The sequence below is a fragment of the Camellia sinensis genome, chromosome 13, assembly GCF_055761805.1.
Source record: "Camellia sinensis isolate YWXY chromosome 13, ASM5576180v1, whole genome shotgun sequence".
Classification (NCBI taxonomy): Eukaryota; Viridiplantae; Streptophyta; class Magnoliopsida; order Ericales; family Theaceae; genus Camellia; species Camellia sinensis.
The window spans coordinates 38,240,313-38,261,892 of record NC_138973.1 but is presented as its reverse complement, the minus strand read 5'-3'; the positions used below and the strand labels follow the sequence as shown (position 1 = coordinate 38,261,892).

Below are 21,580 nucleotides of genomic sequence, written 5' to 3'. Positions count from 1 at the left end.
ATCATAATGGAAGAGGAACACGGGTCTAATAAGACCAGCCAAAGTTCTGAAGGCAAAGTAATAGAGGAATGCTTAGCATCGATATTTCAAATTGGAGTTTCTTGTTCTGCTGAAGGCCCAAGAGAACGAATGGATATTAAAGATGTTCTTGTAGAACTACATAGGATTAGAAATGTACTAGTTCATGTTCAAAGACCGGGTGAGGAGGCAAATATAGCGACTACATCTTATTTGAAGACACTTATGTAGATTATGTTTATTTGATATGGAACTATGGATGTATTTGTTTTTTTTTTTTTAAAGAGGGAAAACTATGGATGTATTTAAAAGACTTATTTACTACATAAGCTTGTATTGGGTTCATCTAATTCTCATATACAAAGACACTAAGACATGGTTAGATTTCACATTCCTTAAATACTTCTTCTGTCTTTCTTATGATAAAATGAGAGTTCTATGGATAGTTAAACTCAGCTACTGGGGCATACTAAAGCCAATGTCTAAGGCAAAGATCAAGAACAAATTAATCCAATTAAGTCACAGAGCAAAATAAAAATCTAGGCAACCCACTTCCAATTCTTGAAATTGGTTTTCTTAGCCACCAAACAGAGGACAGAAAATTAACAAGTTGGAAGGGATCTGTTTGGTAGCAGAGAGCAATGCTAGAAAAGGAAGTGAAACTAACAAGTAAAAAGTTAAACAAATTATCTCAAAGCAACAATTCCTAGCTCTAAGTATTATTTCTTTCACATCTCGGTTTTATGAGCAACCCCCACAAAAAAAAAAAAAAATAATAATTGCTGAGGAAAGAAAAGAAACCGAATCAATTGAGGCTGTTCAATTTTAACATTAGTTAGGAATAAATCAAATACAGAAATTTCTACCAAAATAGTAATAATAAATGAGAAAATCTCTTTATGTACCACAATATACCTATGTCCATGTTTATACATTTGCAAAAATAAATAAGAATTTCCCATGATATATATATATACACAAGTATGTAGAGAGAGAGTGTACCTGTGCTCTGCTGTGAGGCCATTTCAAGGGGGGCATTTCCCTAAGTAAGCCAAAACATTAAATCAATTTCCAAACTAAGCCTAGTTTTGAAAGAATTCCCAAAATAGGCTAAATCGCGGTTGTGAACCACGATTTCAACATATAAAAATGATTTATATTTACAAAAATTATATAATTGATTATTATTTGCTATTATAAATTATTATTATATATATTTAATATTAGTCTCAATTTTATAAAATAAAATTTATTTATATTATAAATTATATATTAAAATAATATTAGCCTCAATTTTATTACAAAATATATATGTGTGGCATAGTGTGAGAGAGACAGAAAACGTGTTGAAAATGTTTGTCATAGTGTCATAGTGTCAGAATGAATTTGAATAAATATATATGTGTGTCATAGTGTCAGAATGAATTTGTATTGAAAATATTTTGGCCAAAATCGTGATTCAGAACCGTGAGTTTAGAAGAAATTTTTTTTGGATAAAAGCGTGGTTCAGAACAGCGAGTTCAGAAGAAAATTTTTTTTGGATAAAATCGTGGTTCATAACAGCGATTTCAGAAGAAAAAAAAAATAATTAAAAGCGCGTTTTGTAACCGCGATTTCTTAATCAAAAGCGTGTTTTGTAATCACGATTTTAAGATTTCCTATCTACGCGAGACATGCGCATATATGCTGAAATCGTGGTTTACAACCGCGATTTAGCTTATTTTGAAAATTCTTTCAAAACTAAACTTAGTTTGGAAATTGATTTAATGTTTTGGCTTATTTAGGAAAATGCCCCCATTTCAAGGTGCTCTTCCAAATCTGCTCTCAGTCTCTCTCTCTCTCTCTCTCTCTCTCAACTCAACAATCATTCTCTTTGGTTAGTGTTTGAAATTCATCAAAATATTGATTTCATAAAAAAGCGTCATTTCATTTTATTTTATTTCATTTCATCTTATTCTAATGAAATAAACATACGTTTAGTGCTTAAAATAAAATTTTGAAATTTGAAATTCCCATTTGTATAGTACTAATAGTGGTCATTCATAGAAAAAATTACAATCTAATGTAGTGCCAAAAAAATAATTATAGAATCATTAAAAAAACTTATAACTTTACTTACTAATGTTAGATAAAGTTTTTCACTCATTTATAATCATTTTTGTAGGAATACACTGACATGTAATATTTTTAAAAATTAAGTTCATTTGATAATCGTAAATTTTTTTCTTTTATCATGTTGGTTTTCAAAAAAATAAACGGCAAGTATGTTTTTAAAAAGTGATCATCTATTTTTTTAAGATAAACACAATAAAATAAAAACGTTATCATTTTCAACACAATTTTTTTTTGATGACATACATAGAGATTCTTATAAAATAAATAATTCAAATCATCGAACTTTATCAAATTTATTCTTTAAAAGTGGTATGTGCAATATACACGTTATTATGTATTTTTTTAAAAACATATGACATAATTATTATAATTTGTGATTTATTATATATATATATATATTTTTTAATTTTATAGTTACATATTTTTGTAGTAATAATTTTTCATCAAAATATTTTTATTAAAAAAAGGGGGGCAAAATTAAGACAAATTTGTTGGAATTTTGAAGGGGCATGACACGAGCCCTATTACTTGATTTTCCTGTGCATCTCAGCACTGTCTCTTCCTCAATTAGGCGGTTCGCGCTCTCCTTACGGCGCCAAATTCAAGAGATTCTGTTTTTCCTGTGTAGGAGAGGGTTCAAGAAAGGAGTTGGAAAATTCGAAGATCTTCAAAGATCCTTGAAGAACAACTTCGAATTCTCTAGAATATGATGAGAGGCTTAGATTCTTCAATAATCTCAACTTAGGAATACAACAACAAAGGAGATGATGGAGATAAGAGATTGGGTGAAGAAGAAGGCAAAATAGCTAGAGAATAGAATAATGGCAAGGCTCTCCCAGGGATCTCCCACTTTCACTCTCAAGGTTGATAATGGAGAGGGGAAATTAGTTCTTTCCCAAGAGTTCAAAAATCTCCAAAATCCATCCCTTGTAAAGCTATGGGTGGGCGCTATTTATAGGCACCTCATGATGTAGGATGGAGCCCATGTGCAAGGCACATGGGGGGATATTCTCTCTAACCACCTTGTCCGAGGAAGTGACCTCTCCGAGGAGGTGACTTCTCCGAGGAGGTGACTTCTCCGAGGATGAGAAAACCCCGAAGAGGAGATCACTCCCTCGGCGAATCCTTCTTCTTAGCCACACCTAACCAATGATCCCCAATCATCCCAAAGGGTCAGGGGTAGTCCCAGAGGACGTCCTGCCGCAAAATATTGCCGAGTCTCATGGACCCCCCGGGGTCGTGCCACCTCGACCCGGGTATAGGCTAGTTTAACCGAAGAGTGAATTTGTCTCCACTCACCGTCCTCGGGATCGGGTCCTTTGTTCGAACTCCATTACGCCCATGGTTCTGGTGCGTAGATCCCGGAAAGCTCCGAGCCTGCAAGTGTTCTGGGACTCATTAACGGAGCGACTTCTAGATTGCGTCTGAATTCGTTCGAAGCCAAGTATTTCGGACCTCTAGGTTCGTGGATCCGAACCCTTTCGAGTCCGAGTGCCTCGGATCTCTAGGCTTGCCTAATACCCTTTCGAGTCCGGGCCTGAGTAAGTCTCTAGGTTCGTGGATCCGAACCCTTTCGAGGCTTAGAGCGATTCAATCCGTTTGATGGCGATAAATCTGGGCCCACCGATTCTTGGACTTGCGATAAATTCGGGCCCACTAATCTTGGGCTATTGGGCCTAAATAATTTAGTGGGCTCAAATTAGCCCCTCTTACATTTGCCCCTTGCGTGTATGAGAAATTTTAAATTTCTCAGACATGCATACGGTCATTTCTTCGACCCTGTTTCGCATCACGTTCCCCAAAAAAAAAAAAAAACATTTTGTCACGACAGAGCCTACGGATAAAGTTGATGACGCACTTCAATTTACAAAAAAAATTGACAAGCAAAAATTTAATTTTTTTTTTTTTTTTTTTTAAACATCTCAATATATATATATATATATTTTTCATTCCAAGCAAAAAAATAAAGCACACCGACCATCATTTTTTATTTTAGAAGGATAAGGCCCATTATTTATTTTTATATATATACATAAAGCACACCGACCATAAATTTTTTGACCTAGTCTCTTTTATCAAACCCTATACTCAGCCGCCTCTCTCTAACAGAGGCAGATTCATATTCAGACTTCATCTTCTTCAAGAAACTCTGCTTCGCCATTTGCTCATTGCCGACTGCCTCCTTTTTCATTAAACCAGGGGCTGCTGTAATTTGTACACTAATTTTCATCATAGCTTCAAGCAACACCGCCGACCTAGCCCCGCTCCGACTGCCGCAGACGTCGCGGCCTAGCCATCGTCGCGACCTAAGCTGCTGCTCACCGTTGGTGTTCTACTTCGGTTCATCGACGCAGCTTGCACACCGAAGCTCGATTTCGCCGACCAGCGCCGACACCGACTCGTCTGCGACGCCACTGCTGCTGCTACGGTTGGCCAGATCCGACACCAACTCCGCCGTGGTATCACGATTGTTGCTTGCTTGCTTGCGGCTCAGTTCGCAGCTGCCCTACGCGTGCAACCACCAACTCGTACGACCTACGTGCCTTGTGTCTGACATCTGCGACCTCACTGTCGCTACCAGCCGCGACCGACCAGAGCTGGCCACGCCGCCCACTCAACGCGGTGTTGGCCTGCCCAACATCCTTTTAGCCCACTGTTCACGCACGCTGCTCGCGCCGTCATCGATCTACTATGAAACCCATTTTTGGTGGGCCTTGGTCTTCCTCTCAACTATTTTCATTCCTTTTCAAAACCTTTTTTCTCTTGATTTGGGGTTTCAAAATTTTGGATAAGTTTTGGCCCTTGTACAACTTGATTTAATACTCTGAGAATTTGTAATTTCTGTCACTCTAAGAATTTGCAATTTTTAGCTTGAGATAGGTAGTACTCTGTTGACCCTGTCCTGATTTACATAACTTCTTCTTGAAGAAAACAAATTTCAAACCCATGTCTGAGCTTTGAAATTCCATTGATGAATTGACTTGAATATGGCTTGTTGGCTTTTATCATTTGAGAGAAGGCACGATGGGACTATGTTGAGTATTGAGCATCAATTTTTTTTTGCACTTGTGTTGACTATTATGATATTAATAGAATACATGTTGAGAGAGAATATGTAATCCAAGTGAGTGTTGTTGCTAACTTCGCTTGAATAGGATGAATAAAATAAATGTTGTTGTTGTTGATGAAACCCGAGGAAATAATTAGTTGATGTTGAAATTTTGTTCGAATATTGTTGCTTTACTTCGGCTTAAGAGGAACCAGCTCGGAGAGACAAAACCTTGATTGTTGTATTTTCAAGAACTTGCTCAGAGGAATAAAATTGTTGTACCTTAAATAGATCATTATTATTTGTTGATGTTGCCTCTTTCCGATAATGCCTGAATCAGGATATGAAATTGATATTGCTCATCTCATTTGTTGGCTTTGCTATTTCAGGCAAATGAATTCTTGATTGAAATCCACGACCTCGGGGCCCTTAGAACCCGCACTAATGAGAGCAAGGGCTGTTCCTCGGAAGTCCGAACAGAAGCAAGACTGTCCCTCGGGAGTCCGAAAGTAGCACACACCCTACTTTGGCAAGAAAGATTCCTCTGGAAGATAACCGAGTCTACCAAGCTTACACCAACAGAAGTAAAGACTGTCTCTCAGAAGTCCGAGCAGAAGTAAGGCTGTCCTTTAAAAGTCCGAGCAGAAATGAGGCTGTCCCTCGGAAGTCCGAGTGGATGTGCACTTCTACTTCGGCCGCTAATGGAAGCAAAGGCTATCCCTCGGGAGTTCGAGTAAGAGTCCACTCTACTTTGAAAAGAAAGATCCTCGGAGTTGTCCCTCGGAAGGCTCTCCCTCAGAAGTCCTGTTCCAGCTCTGATCACTGTTGACTTCAACGGTTCCAACGCACACCACACACGTTCGCCCTCTCAACGCAACGTGTGTGGTTGCTGACTCTTCTGTGGTACCAGCGTTGCTTCCGGCTTCAATTTGTCCGACGCCGACCACGCACGTTCGCCCACTCAATGCAACGTGTGTGGTCCTGTCCACTGCCGGTGCTATTATTGATTTACTCCGGCTATCTTCGGTACTGGTTCCACCCATTCGTGGCCTATTTTCTGCTTCCCACATTGACTCTAACACAGCCGTGCACTTCCTCCGTTGGCCCAAACCTGTGAGTAAGCTCTTTAAATGTTTTGTTTATTTATTTATTTTATTCTTATACATGTATATTCTTTGTGTGGTGGCAGCACTACTTATATATATATATATACATATTTATATATATATATATAAATAAAATAAACAAACAAATGAATGAATCCATGCAAGAACTTTCATGTGGGATTTATTTAACTGGATTTTCTGACTTGAAATTTGCCAAAGAAATTATGGGCTATTGTATAACTTGAACTATTGTTGTTGAATTTTTTTTTTTTTTTTTGCCGTCGTAATAGAATATTTGCCACTTGAATTGAGCAAAAAATAATATTGACTTGGGAGGAATATTCTTGTAGCTTGCACGTCAATCCATCAAATCTTGCTACTGATAAGCAATGTAATATACTTCGGATCTCGGACCTGAAATTTGCTATTGAACTTCACTCTGTCCAAATTTTGAGCCCCGTATAAATTGAACCTTTAATATGGAACATAGTGACTTTAAGAAATTGACCCGATTGAACTTTATCATGAAGCGACCTATGACATTGCACCTCTTATTGATGATAGAAGACGAAAATCTATATGTTGATGATGCACCCATTGGTATTAAAATTTGTTGAGCTTGAAGAATATCCGAGAAAATGAATTGTTGATGACGTCCGAAGTTGAATTTGTTGATAAACCCATCATGTTGCATGTAACAATATTCTGAATTTTTAATACGGTCAACTCTTTAATATTTATACTGGTTATTTCAGCCATATGTCTTCTCAAAAGAAACCCGTTGTCTCGGGGTCATCGGAACCGGCTCTCATGAAAGAAAGGGATGTACCTCCGGCATCTGAGTGGAGGAAATCTCCTTATTTTGGTCGGAAGGATCCCTTCTGGCGGGCGGCTACCTCCACCACTTTTCTTCTATCTCCGAGGGCGGCTCCATTATGTCTCACTGAGGACACTGACTCTGGACATGAGGCCCTCATTTCTCCTTCCTCGGTGCTACGCTTTCGGATTGAGCGGGGGGACTTTCCATACTGTTATCCTCAGTTCAAGGCCTTCTCAAACCCTCCTTTTGGTTGGCGGGAGTGGGTCGATGATGTCCTCTCGGACAAGAGCTTCTGTCAGCGGCTTCAAGAGGCCCGACTATTGATCCCAGTGAAAATATCTCGATCCCTATCCATCCGTCGCAACAATGCTAGCCTGGAAGCCATGGCTCTTCGGTGGAGCACCGAGACACACACCTTTATACTTGGCCAGCACGAGATGGGGCCCACCCTTGAGGATGTGTTCATGTTGCTGCGTCTGGAAGTGACCGGCCCTGATGCCTTCGACCCTGAGCAGACACCCCCCGAAGATGATTCTTTGATCCAATCTCTGAAGCTAAATCTTCAAACTTGTGGTCGGTGGAGTTCCGTTTTTGATGGTTCAGCGAGGAGGACTAGCCGAGTAAGGACGGACCGTGCCTCCTATACTGCATGGATCCGCCACTTCTTCAAAGATCTTCAGCCCTTGGCCAGAGATGCTGACCCTGACTCTCGGGAGTATGAGGCCGGTCCGATGTATGGCTCCAGGCTCTATTTCTTGGGATTTCTGGCTTGCTTCCTTTCATTCTTCATTCTTCCGAGCACACCTCCGGATTCCCTCAATCCTTTCGTCTTCCCCTTGGCAGTCAGGCTCTTCAGAGGAGATCGGATCCCTTTGGCTCCACTATTTCTTGGGAATCTCTACTATCGGCTGGATCTACTACATCGAGATATGGTTCGCTCCGTGGGTCGATATGAGCCTGTCTCCTTTATTCACAGCCAGTTCCTGCTATGTTTCTTCTTCGAGAGGTTCCCAAAATTTGCCCCTGCTCCGACTGTATTTGAGGCGGAAGTTCTTCGGGAGATAGTGGATAAAGATGGCATCCCCGTGCTCGATACTGATGGGTCTCGGACATTTGAGAAAGCGAAGTCTTGCCAGCCGTTGATTACACGGTGGTCACGTACCATTTCCACCTTATCCTTGAATACTCTGGTGGATGATCCCCGACGCTTTGTGGCACGGCCGTATGTATGCCCACCTGTGGGTGTGGCCACACCGCTTATCTATCATGGTTCCTCCCGCTCGGCGTCCTTTCCTTTGCCGAAGAACATCCCTGCACCCTTTGTTGATATGCTGATTATGATCCGTCCAAGTTCATTACCGGTATGGCATGAGGAAGGCGTTGATAGTGCCGTTTATAGGCCTGACCGTGTAGCGTGTCAATTCGGGTTTGATCAATGTGTTCCGAGGCCAGCACCTCATTTATTATCATTTTCAGAGAGCTACGGGCGCTTCAGTCGTGGGCTTGTACACACCGTGCTTCCCATATCTGGCTCTTTGACGATGCCAGGCTTGAGCCGAGTAGGGGGTTTCACCCCTTCTTTCAGGCGGTATTGGCAGAAGAATATCGATGCGTTTATTGCATTTGTCCAGAGCGGACCGACCGTATGTTTGCCTCCGCCGATTTATAAGAAGGATTCTTCTCTTCGGCTACCCGAGAGCCGAAAATCTGACCACATGTACGAGGGTTTCTTCACTTCATCTACTCCAACTGACCCTTCTGCTCGGGCATCTGCTTCTAGCTTGGCAATTACTTCTCCAGAGCCAGTCCCTTTGAATAAGGCCTCTGGTCCTCGGACGACCCGCCTTAAGAAGATGGCTCACAAGAGGACTTCTGATGCCAGTCCTTCCGCTCCTCGCCTTTCCAAAAGGCTTCATGAGGTACCCGAAATTCTTGATTTGAAGCTACTTTCCTTCTTGCGACTATACCTTCTAAAATGAAAACTTTTATTTGCCCATGTTGTGTAGGATCCTGCGGTTGTTGACGTTCTCGGTATCGTGGCTCCTGGCCATGCTGCCTCCCCCAGGCCGGACTCAGACTTGGACGACACCCTCCCTTTGTCTGCAAGACTTGTGAAGATGTGCACCCCTCGTATAGCAGTTATAGATGACGATGATGATGAGGCTGAGTCCTCCGATCATTTTTGTGACCTTATTCCACGCACGCGTCGTCATCGCCCTACCGTAGCTGAGGAGGAGCACTACCTTGGTGACGAGTTTGTTGGGGCTCACCGTTCTGATGTTGAGATTGCTGGAGGGACTGATGCCACAGAAATTGATGTCGCGGGCCATGCTTCTAGAGGCGATGTAGAGATGAGGTGCGCCTCTGGGAATGGTGTGGAGGTGGATGTGCTAGAGATCTCTGAGACTCGCTCTGGCACTTATGGTGATTCTCATCCTCCGGCCCTCCTTCCTTCTTCAGGGATGACTGCTACTGTTCAGGCTTCATCAGACATTGAGATCGATCAGGTGGTCTCTACACGACCAAGTGACTTTGTTGATGCTAGGAGTCCTTCAGTTGCCCCTGCTTTGCATATTGATTCTCCCTCTGGTAATCTTTCTTTCTGAAGTTTGTCATTTACTTATATCTGTGAGAAATCTTTACTTAAATGACTTTCCTGTTCCCTACCTCTAATAAGGCCTTCTTATCTTTTCTTCAGTGTTAGCTGCTAACGGGGTCTTGCCTTCACCTACCTCAGACTCTGCTCCAGTGTTAGCTGCTACCGGGGTCCTGCCTTCACCTGCCTCGGACTCTGCTCCAGTGTTAGCTGCTACCGGGGTCCTGCCTTCACCTGCCTCGGACTCTGCTCCAGTGTTAGCTGCTACCGGGGTCCCGTCTTCACCTGCCCCGGACTCTACTCCGACTCTCTTTGTAACTCCTCACGGTTCTCCTTCTCAAGGGGGAACACCTGCCTTTGAGACGACTGCCAGAGGTTCTTCATCGCCAGTGCCTTCGAATATTTTGGATTTGAATCTCAGTGATTTCCACATTGATAGTGATGCTTTTGGTCTGTCCCCTTATCGTTCGGCATTCTCAGGCTCGGGACCTCTGCCGGGAGTTACCCCTCCGGGTGGTTCATCTAACCCGATAGACATTGGGGAGATTCCTGAGACTAGCAACTTTCCGGCCCCAATTCCTCCTTCGACTTCTGGCAAAGTATCATTTCTCTATTATTGGGTAGCTCCTGAGTTTGCTTCAGTTCTACAGCTTGTGCATTCAAGTTACCCGGAGACCTTTGCTTCATTTGCTTGCCAGTGTCCACTCATTCAGACTGCTCTTCTCGAGTCTTTTGCCACTATCTTATATAGCTTGGACACGCAACGGTTGTGTGACCTTAATGGAAAAGTAGTCGAGACGGCGTATCAGGGGATCTCTGACATGGAGCGTCACCAAGTGGACTTATCATGGCTTCGGAAGCGCCTGGATATAGCTTCGAACGCCAGTCATCGGCTGGAACTTATGTCTGTGCTTGCCTCTTATCGCACCTCTATAGATGAGACAAAGGCAACTCTTCGTGAACTTGAGTCGGGTTATGCTCGGGCCTTGGAGACTTTAGAGGCACACTCTACTGTTTGTCCTCCAGATGTAGATGTGACGGGCAGCTTCTTCGAAGGTGTCTTTAGGAAAGATTGAGTTTTTTTTTTATCATTACTTTCTTGCCCCTTTCGATAAAAATGTTTTATCTAGGACAATGCAATGAAATGACAAAATTTTTGTTGTTTGGATATTTTCGCATTGTTTTCTCATTCTACTTGATAAAATATTTATTTCGAATGATAGAACAATCATATGCACATGTTTATAAAAGCTGAAATATTCTCATTAGTTCTTCAACTTTCTTGACAAAAACATAATAGATTCACTGTAAGTGATGGGATAAAACATACACCATAGAGAAAACCAGCTTCTTCATAACGCAAGGGAAATACAACCTTTAGACAAAGTAAGAAAGTGAAAATGAATTTCAACATAGATGAGTCCAACTATGGGTAGTAATGCTTGATAAACTTTGCATTGAGCGGGCCAGTTCGGAAGCCGTCTTCAACCCTTACAAGTTTGTAGTACCCGCTTGAGCTTGCCTGAACCACCTTGTAGGGCCCTTCCCATTTTGGAGAAAACTTGGGTAAAGGCTGTCCTCGCATGATTGGGTCTACAATCTTCCATACTAGATCACCTTCTTCAAACTTCCTTGGTACCACAGTCTGGTTATAGGCTCGGGCGATGGACTCATGATACCTTTCCATGACTTTTGCAGCTCTGTCATGCTTTTCCTCTAATGCTTCCAATCTGGTGGTTCGAGGCTCCAATACCATTCCCGAGGCGAGAGCCATTCGAGCAGATGGCGTTTCCAACTCTATAGGTAACACTGCCTCGGACCCATACACAAGGGAGTAAGGAGTTGCTTGAGTTGGCTTTCTCTTCGAAGTGCGATACGCCCATAGGGCTACTATCAACTGTTCGGACCAAGTCCCCCCAAACTCATCCATCATCTTGCTCAGAATCCTTATCAGTGTCTTGTTTGTGGCTTCCGCCTGCCCGTTCCCTTTTGGATAGTAGGGTGTGGATTTGTGATGCTTCACTTGGTAAGTCTCTAGGAGGCTCTTCACATCTTTGTTTATGAAGGGAGTGCCGTTATCCGAGAGGATGGTGTTTGGTACTCCAAATCGGCAAATGATATTCTCCTTGATGAAGTTCGCAACTGCAGGCCCCGTAGCGTTCTTCAGAGGAATTGCTTCGACCCACTTTGTACTCAATTCTGTGGCTGCGAGAATCCACTTGTACCCCTTAGAAGATGTGGAGATGGGCCCTATCAGATCAAAAGCCCAGGTATGGAACGGCCATGGCGTTCGGATACTATGCAGGTCTACAGCTGGAGCATGGATCAAATTTCCGTGTTTCTGACAAGTCTGGCACCTCTTCACGTGATGGGATGCATCTGACTCCATGGTCGGCCAGTAATACCCAAGGTGTATAAGTTGCTCGAACAGCCGAGCCCCTCCTTGATGTTCAATCTCGTGGGCTCTTCCGAGGACTAGATCTGACTCCTCCTTAGAGAGACATCTCAGGGGAGTGCCCTCAATACTTCTTCTATACAGCTTGTCCTGATCAAGAAAGTACCGCCTCGCTCTCCTCTTGAGGTGTGCAATGTCCCTCGGGCTCTCAGGTAGTGTTCCCTCTTTGAGATAGTCAATGTAGACTTGCCTCCAGTCAGGGGTATCAATTTCAAAGCAACTCTCATCCTCCCGGATGTATGACTGACACTTGGGGCATTCCCTCTGTAATTGATTTGAGTCCTTCTCCATCTCGGGCCAATAATAACCTTGTCTTTGGATTCTTCTATACAGACTGATATCCCCATCCCCGCAAGACTTTTCATGGATCTGTTGTAGTCGGAAGCTTGCTTCTTGTTGGCCAATACACCGGGCTAGGAATCCGGTACCTCCTCGGAAGTAAAGTTCACCTTGAATAATTGTGAATTGGGCAAGCTTGGCCATAGTCAGTTTTCCAACTTTGCTTCTGAGTTGCTCGAGGACTTCTCCTCTCCAGTCCTCCGGAAGGCCTTTGTCTTCGGGTATTATTGAAGGTTCTGTTCTCTTCTTGATAACAATTGTTGCCTCTTCCTCTGGAATGTCAACTCTTGCCCCTAATGTTGCGAGGGCATCTGAAAACTTGTTGTCGGAGCGAGGCACATGCTCTATTTCGACCTTCTGAAATTTGTCAATAAGCCTTTGGACTGTTGTTCGATATGTGGCTAAGGCAGGCTCCTTTAAGACGAACTGTCCTGAAACTTGCTTCACTATCAGCTTTGAGTCCCCCCGGATCCGAATCTTCTTGATACTGTGCTTCTCAGCTGCTATCAAGCCTAAAATAAGAGCCTCATACTCGGCTTCGTTATTCGAACAATGGAAATCCAGTTTATAAGACAAATATAACTTTTCCCCACTTTTGCTTGTAAGGACTATCCCGGTTCCTCCCTTCCCTCCGGCTGCTGCTCCGTCAAAGCTCAATGTCCAGAAGTTTTCCTCGGAAGCCATAGCTGCATGCACCTCTCCTCTTAATTCTTCATTCACTGGTTCATAGTCACCACTTGGAAATTGGGCAAGGAGATCAGCTAAGGCTTGGCTTTTGATCGCCTTGGGGGCTACACATGTGATCTCGAATTCACCTAGTGCTAACAACCATCTTGCCACCTTCCCGGTTAGAGCAGGCTTGCTGAGGAGGTATCGGATTGGATCACTTTTAGTGACAATCCGAATCTGGTGTGCTAAGAAGTAATGTCTGAGCTTTTGGACAGTGAATACCAAAGCTAAACAATGTCTCTCTACCGGGGTATATCGGACTTCTGCTCCTCGAATCTTCCGGCTGATGTAATACACCGGGCGTTCTGCTCCATCTACATCTTGGACCAATAATGCCCCTATGGACTTGGGGGTTAAAGTTAAGTACAACATTAGCGGCACCCCGGGCTGCGGGGCTATCATGGTCTGAGGCGAGGTCAAGGCTGCCTTGATTCTCTCGAAGGCCTTTTGGTGCTCCTGGTTCCACTCGAACTTGGCATCTCCTTTTAACAATGAACCGAAAGGGGCCGAGATCTCTGCAAGTGCTGGGATAAACCTCCGAATATAAGACACTTTCCCGAGGAACTTCTTTAACTCCTTCTGAGAATGCGGGGGAGGCATTGCTCTGATAGATTTGACCTTGTCTTCATCTGCCTCGATACCATGCCTATGTACAAGAAACCCGAGGAACTTCCCGGCCGTCACCCCAAAAGCACATTTGAGAGGATTCATCCTCATTTTGAATTTCTGGCACCTCTTGAATACCTTCTCAAGGTCTCGGAGATGGTCTTCTTCTTTCTTGGATTTCACCACTAGATCATCAACATAATCTTCCACCTCATGATGGATCATGTCATGAAAGATTGCAGTCATAGCCCTTTGGTAAGTTGCACCGGCATTCTTGAGTCCGAAAGGCATGACTGTATAGAAGAAGTTTCCGAGAGGTGTTCTAAAAGCAGTCTTTTCTGCGTCCTCTTCAGCCATCTTAATCTGATTGTATCCACTGAATCCATCCATGAATGAGAACATCTGGTGTCCCGAGGTAGTATCCACGAGGGTGTCGATGTGAGGAAGAGGGAATTCATCCTTCGGGCAAGATTTGTTCAAATCTCGAAAGTCTACACATACTCTGATTTGGCCATTCTTCTTCTTTACTGGCACGATGTTTGCTAACCACGTGGGGTACTGTATTGGCCGGATGAAACCAGCCTGTTGAAGTTTTTCAATCTCCTCCTTAATCTTCTCTTCGAGATCTGGATGATATTTTCGAGCAGCTTGCTTAATTGGCTTGGAGTTTGGGAACACATCAAGATAGTGGGAGACTAGGTCAGGATCTAGTCCGGGTATTTCCTTATATGACCAAGCAAACACATCTGAGTATCGGCTTATCAACTTTAACAACTGTTCCCGCTTCTCTGGGCTAAGGCTCGAACTTACGAATACCGGCCTCGGTGCATCTTGTCCATCACTCAGATCTATTTCGATAAGTTGTTCAGGCTGAGGCTTCGGCCCATCTTGCATACATTCTGGAGCCACTTCAGGCTTTATTACTATATCATTGTCAGGAGGCTCTTCTTTTGACTCGGAGTCGGTGACTGAAGAAACCGACTCCCCGCACCTTCATAAATAATACACCATCTTACCTCCTTCTCGAACTTTCATCACCTTCCGAGGAATAGGCGGACTTTCTGGTCTAGACATCGCCCGCTTACTTGATTCTGTCATTGGCTCCTTGTCATCTTTGATATCCTCCCAACGAGGAATTTTGACCCCTCGAGGCATAGAGGTGGTGGGAACTTCTTCGACAGCCAGTTCGGTGAAGTAGATGGCATCAGAATAATGAGCTTCATGGATCTCGAACGGCCTTTCTGTAGCCTGAATTGTCACCGTCTTCTTTCCCCATTTAGCCTTAACACACTGATGATAACTTGATGGTACAGCCCCATATCTATGCATCCAGGTCCTCCCTAGAATGATGTGATAATTTGCCTCAGAATCGATAATATGGAACTTGGTGGCCGAGCGAATCTCTCCAACGGCTAAATCAACTGTTACGCATCCGATAGTAACTCTCCTTTCTCCACCGAAGCCAGTGATGACTATCGGCTGCTTCACAATGCGTTCTTCAGAGATTCCGGCTTTTTCTAGAGTAGCGCGAGTCATAATGTTGATAGAGGCTCCACTATCTAGAAAGGCCCTTTTGAACTCAACCCCGTTAATAAAAACAGTCACATAAAGCGGGCGATTGTGAGAAAAAGGATACTTTCGATCAGCCTCGGAGAAAGTAATGGCACTAGATTGCTCTTTTGCCTTGCTCGGGATAGACCCCTCAGTCGACATGCATTCCTCATGGTGTGCCTCGGCTATATTAATGATAGACTTGGTGATTTCCGTTCTTGCCTCCCTGGAAAGTCCAAGCTGGTCAAAGAACTGCTTGAACTTTACACAGTCTTGCAGGGTTTTGGCATAGTGATCCGGATCTTTTTCCACTCTTGGAGGCTCGTAGTTAACCATCTCCTCGGTCTCCTCAAAATAAGATGCCACATAAACATGGTGTCCTCCTCTTCCATAGTATTCTTCTCCTCCTTTTGGATCAAAGGGATCTTCGCCATGAGTCATAAATGTTCTGCCCTCTGGATCGAGAGCACTTCCATAGTAAACTTGCTCACCCTCTGGCTCGAGGATGTCGTCCAGATAACAGTCATCGTCATCGAGATTAGCGATAGCCTCGATCATTGGGCCTTCATAAGCTATCATAGCAACATTCTTGCCCTTGTCTCGGTGTTGAGGATACGGTTGTTCTCGGATGTCTTGAGTCCCTCGCTTTTTGAACCTCAATTCGTCTGCCTCGACTTTATCTCTGAAGATTTTCCTGAGAGTCCAACACTTCTCTGTCGGATGTTTCAATGTACGATGGTAGACACAAAATTCAGGGCTCTCACGGTCCTTTTTTGATGGCATTTCTTCAACATAAGGCAATTTTAGCTCTCCGTCAGCCACCCATTCCTTAACTAGAGCTTTCACTTCCTCGATTCCACATGGATAAGAAACATTCCCCTTTTCACCATTATATTGCTTTCTTTTCTGGCCCCTATGACCTCCCCCTTGTGAATTTCGGGTATCCGGGGCAGAGGCAGCAGCAACGATAGGTCCACGAGATGACTTGAAACTAGTCTTGTAACTGGCTTTAAATCCGGACTCCTGAGCCTGAGGAATGCTAATGTTCCGAGCTGCTTCTATTAATGCCGAGAAGGTGGGTAGTTTGTGGTTAACTAGAAACATTTTGTACCTGCTCAATGCCCCTTCTAGACAAATTTGGACCAGATAACTTTCCTCAACTGCTTCATGACAATCCACGGCCTTGTCCTGAAACCTTTTGACGTAGTCAAGGATGTCTTCACTTTCTTGTTGCTTCTCTTTACACAATGTAAGTGTGGTCACCTTCTCCGCCACTTGAAAGAACTTGGAGTGGAATTTGTTAACCATTTCCTCCCAACTTCGGACAGAGTTTGGGGCCAAATTAACATACCAACTATATGCTCGGTCGGTGAGGGACTTAGAGAATTCTCTCAGTCGGAGGACGTGGTTTGAACCATGAATACCTAGAGTCTCGATGAATCGCACAACATGTTCTCGGGCATTTCCTTGTTTGCCGTCGAACTTGATGAACTTCGGCACTGTATACCCCTCAGGGTATGGATAGCTCAGCATCTCAATGGGGTAAGGCGGCTTGACGTCTGGATCAGGCAAAGAGGGTAAGGTCCTCTTGCCCCGTTCGAGATCGAACATGGCCTGCACATCGGCGAGAGTGAGAAACTGTTGAGGGAGAGAGTTTGATGGTGGTATTCCCGGGACTTGGCTTATGTACCCAAAGACTGAGCTAGGGGCGTCTTGGCCATTCTGGTGCTGCGAATTCATCATTGGTGAGGACATTTGACGATACTGGCCATCAGCGCCTATAGACAAGCCAGTTGGTGATGGGATATTGAATTGAGGCCCGTAAAGTCCACCGTACGGCGCCGCTATACCGGGTTGTGCTTGCAGATTTGTTGTCGGCACCAAAGGAGGCCCGCTTGGTGCTTGGGTAACATTTACTGGTGGCGTGACAAGATTAGGTACGGGCAAAGCTCCCTTTTGCGCCATCACGCTCCTTATGTTTTCCTGGACACCAACAGTCGCCGGAGCACCATTCATTACACTAGAAACTCCCCTAGTCACCATTGGATCTTGGCTTGGCACGCCATGGAGCCCAGGCATGGGCAAACTGCCGCCGCCTACTGTGGTTTGAGCATGTGTTACTGTGGCCGTGTTGCCATGAGCTATAGGCTGATTGGGGCCTACTTCTCCTTGGATTTGATTTTGCGCTCCGGCGAGAATAACTCCACCACCAGTTTGATTCCCGTTTGGCGCCGGTGCAAAGTTAGAACTCATCACCAACATGGTGTGAGTGAGATTCTGAAGAGTGGTAAGAATCTCTTGCTGAGTATTCTGAAGTCCTTGAATGGCTTCAAGCAAAAGTGGTTGATCTGGAGTCATGGTTCTGTCATCACCACCATTAGAGGATCCTTGTTGGTGAACTTCATCTTCTCCCGCCATTCTTGTTGGAGTTGTGTGGATTCCAGATCTTGTTGAGACCATTAACCAATCCGCCTCCCCAGCAGAGTCGCCAAAAATGTAGGAGAGGGTTCAAGAAAGGAGTTGGAAAATTCGAAGATCTTCAAAGATCCTTGAAGAACAACTTCGAATTCTCTAGAATATGATGAGAGGCTTAGATTCTTCAATAATCTCAACTTAGGAACACAACAACAAAGGAGATGATGGAGATAAGAGATTGGGTGAAGAAGAAGGCAAAATAGCTAGAGAATAGAATAATGGCAAGGCTCTCCCAGGGATCTCCCACTTTCACTCTCAAGGTTGATAATGGAGAGGGGAAATTAGTTCTTTCCCAAGAGTTCAAAAATCTCAAAAATCCATCCCTTGTAAAGCTATGGGTGGGCGCTATTTATAGGCACCTCATGATGTAGGATGGAGCCCATGTGCAAGGCACATGGGGGGATATTCTCTCTAACCACCTTGTCCGAGGAGGTGACTTCTCCGAGGAGGTGACTTCTCCGAGGAGGTGACTTCTCCGAGGATGAGAAAACCCCGAAGAGGAGATCACTCCCTCGGCGAATCCTTCTTCTTAGCCACACCTAACCAATGATCCCCAATCATCCCAAAGGGTCAGGGGTAGTCCCAGAGGACGTCCTGCCGCAAAATATTGCCGAGTCTCATGGACCCCCCGGGGTCGTGCCACCTCGACCCGGGTATAGGCTAGTTTAACCGAAGAGTGAATTTGTCTCCACTCACCGTCCTCGGGATCGGGTCCTTTGTTCGAACTCCATTACGCCCATGGTTCTGGTGCGTAGATCCCGGAAAGCTCCGAGCCTGCAAGTGTTCTGGGACTCATTAACGGAGCGACTTCTAGATTGCGTCTGAATCCGTTCGAAGCCAAGTATTTCGGACCTCTAGGTTCGTGGATCCGAACCCTTTCGAGTCCGAGTGCCTCGGATCTCTAGGCTTGCCTAATACCCTTTCGAGTCCGGGCCTGAGTAAGTCTCTAGGTTCGTGGATCCGAACCCTTTCGAGGCTTAGAGCGATTCAATCCGTTTGATGGCGATAAATCTGGGCCCACCGATTCTTGGACTTGCGCGATAAATTCGGGCCCACTAATCTTGGGCTATTGGGCCTAAATAATTTAGTGGGCTCAAATTAGCCCCTCTTACATCCTGTTTGCTTACGATTCAAGGTAAAATATGTATCTATATACAATTTTGTCTATATATATATATATATTAGAGCTCTTAACCTGAACTTCCCATCTGTTTGTTTCCAAGGAAAAAGCTCGTGAATTTAAAAGCACCCAGAATTTTGTTGAAAATTATCGTCACATATCCTCCTCTATTAGCTTCGGAAAGCCAAAATTCACACACTTTTGTACGTGTTATTCTCATATATTTTCATGTTACAGGCGTCTATTCAGTTGATGTTTGTGGTTTGAATCCATGTTCTTCAAGCTAGAAGTTACTTTAATGCTTACTTTGATCTATTATGTCTAAGTTAGGGTATTATGGAGTATAATTTTTTGCCCTAGTGATTGTTTTTAAAACATTTTAGCAGTTGAATTGTCAATTTAGACAAAAATAAGAATAATAATCATATTGGGTCTTGGGGTGTGCTCCCCTCCAAGGTTCAAGATCAAAACCTCTTAGATGCTAACAATTTTTTGGAGCCATCAGATTTTGAGAAAATCCTTGAATTAACCGTGGTGCACTTGTGGGAAATTCCTTGTTGAGGGCTATGCACCTTTGGGAATTAGTCGGGCATTGATCCAGACACCACAGGGCCAGTCAAAAATAAATAAATAAATACTCATATATAATAGGAGAGAATAACATGAAAAGAAATATTTGTATTTTGTGGTGAAGAATGATATTCCTATTTTGTATCCTGAATGATTTTTTTTTTTTTTTTTCTCTCTCTCTGTTTCTTTCTTTAGCTATTTTCTTTTTCCCCACAAGTAAATATAAGTTGTTGGATGTCTTCTCTTTGTTGTGGGGTACTTTCATTTGGAGATATTTATGTGTGGTTGAGAGAGATTGTGTTTGAAGTTCAAGTATAAAGAGGATTTGTTGGGGCAGTTTTATGATGGGGGAGAGTTTGAATTGGAATTAAATGTGTGTGAATGTCATATTCTGATTAAAAACTTCGTTTTCTTTTACAAATTATTCTATGAACTAGGAGTCAGTGGTGTTCAATGTTTATGCAATAATTTGATATCAATTTGGATTCAATCTGGCATGAACTTGTTGATTTCTTGCCCCTTTTGGGTGTGATGTGAACAGAAGTTTATAATGTCTAATGTAATACTTCTGTGAACTTTCAGCAGGCTGATTGAGGAAAATGGTTTCTGGTTTAATCAATGCCAATCCCATTGTGTATGAAAAGAAGGAACGCCGAGCTAGAACTGAACCTGGTGATGTGGATGAGTATGCTGTGGAGGCCATTGACCAACTAGAAATTTTTGATATCCTTTCAGTTTGATTACATTTGATGCTCTCTAATGTCCACTGTGTCTTCCTGGTTTTATATCTCGGAATTCATAGCTTTATTTGCTAAGCTTTGTTGGGATTGGAATTCACATGTATAGAAATGTTCTGGAAAGGAATCTGTAGTTTAGGTGTGTTGATCAAACTCTTGTGATCCGTCTTCAGTTTTCTTGTCTTTATTTGACCTGTATTTCTCAAGGAGCTTTTATTAGAATTCAGTTTCAATTGAACCCCTTGGAGTGGCATTCCAGTTTCACAATATTAATGAGGAAAATGCCTCTAAAGTGTTGTGATGCTAATACTAGGAGACCAAAAAGTTTACTCTACTGCAAGCACGTGCATTGAAGTGGTTTAGGTACTTGTACGGGGAGCAAATATTCCGCAGAGCCCGTACTCCTTTCTACCAAGCTCCTTGTCTATCCGATCGACCTGCGAACACAACGGCGGTGAGCTACCCGGCGGTGTGTGGTCAGAAAACCCCTCCGACAGTCAAGTTAGCACACACTCAGAGATAGAGAGAGAGAGAGAGAGAAAGAGAGTTGAGTGTTTAGGTTGTTCTCACCCAATGATCTTCCATGCCTAGCATGGGGGGCACAGTCATGCTTATACACTTTTCTGCGCTCACCTCTGCATCCATTCGCTCATTGACACGTGGAGCTGCTCTCCCATCTGTCAGCACAAATTCAGCCAAACATCACCTAATCAAACCACTAATTGACATCGGCGGGAATGGGCAGTCCGGCGTAATTATCTCGGCCTCCTTCGACCGAGCTACTTATCGAGCCTAACAATGCCACTCGTTGAGCTCCATCACAACCGAGCTCTGTAGCACCCCAGTACGGCTGAGCTCCAGACAGGTTTAGCCGGTCCAAGGGAGATCTTTCCGCCGAGCTACATGCACGACCATAAGACCCGGATCGGCAGATGATCATCTCGGCCTCCTTCGACCGAGCTACTTATCGAGCTCAACAGTGCCACTCACCGAGCTCCATCACAACCGAGCTCAGCAGCACTCCAGTGCGACTGTGCTCCAGACAAGTTAGGCCGGTCTGCGGCAGATCACGATCACCGAGCTAAAAAGAGCGAACAAGAGAAGACAAGCTGGCAGAGGATCTTCTCGGCCTACTCTAGTCTGGACTTCGGCCGAGCAAGCTTCACCTCGGCTGGGCCACATTCAGCCCGGCCAGAACCGCAGCCCAAATACGCTTGGAGCACATTCAGCCCGGCCAGACCCGCAGCCCAAGCCGAGATTACGAAAATCCCCCTCTCAATTGCCCCTTAATTCC

General features: G+C 43.9%; 2 protein-coding genes across 6 annotated transcripts in view; both read left to right on the top strand.

Moving 5' to 3' along the window:
• The first annotated feature begins 2,615 nt into the window (after nt 1-2,615).
• Nucleotides 2,616-21,580, top strand: part of LOC114294243 (protein AE7) — a 28,077-nt gene continuing 9,112 nt past the window's right edge. For 2 of the 5 annotated variants that reach the window (XM_082901993.1, XM_082901992.1), the window contains exons 1-3: nt 2,616-2,757; nt 18,979-18,994; nt 20,132-20,274. In XM_082901993.1, coding sequence (XP_082758119.1) covers nt 20,149-20,274 — 126 coding nt within the window. In that variant the 5' untranslated portion in view covers nt 2,616-2,757; nt 18,979-18,994; nt 20,132-20,148. Of the gene's footprint in view, nt 2,758-18,978; nt 19,183-20,131; nt 20,275-21,580 lie in introns of those variants that run through there. The other 3 variants (XM_082901994.1, XM_082901995.1, XM_082901996.1) reach the window with 3 other exon arrangements.
• Nucleotides 8,858-20,143, top strand: LOC145805319 (uncharacterized). Its single transcript, XM_082900433.1, has 3 exons — nt 8,858-9,697; nt 9,807-10,324; nt 20,132-20,143. The coding sequence occupies exons 1-3, from the start codon at nt 9,226-9,228 to the stop codon at nt 20,141-20,143; spliced, it is 1,002 nt and encodes a 333-aa protein (XP_082756559.1). The 5' UTR covers nt 8,858-9,225.

What these genes read in the sequence shown, in the direction of transcription:
- LOC145805319 (XM_082900433.1), top strand. Translation starts at nt 9,226, where the DNA reads ATGTGCACCCCTCGTATAGCAGTTATAGATGACGATGATGATGAGGCT. An exon ending in GCATATTGATTCTCCCTCTG is followed by an intron (nt 9,698 to 9,806) that starts GTAATCTTTCTT and finishes TCTTTTCTTCAG; the next exon opens with TGTTAGCTGCTAACGGGGTC.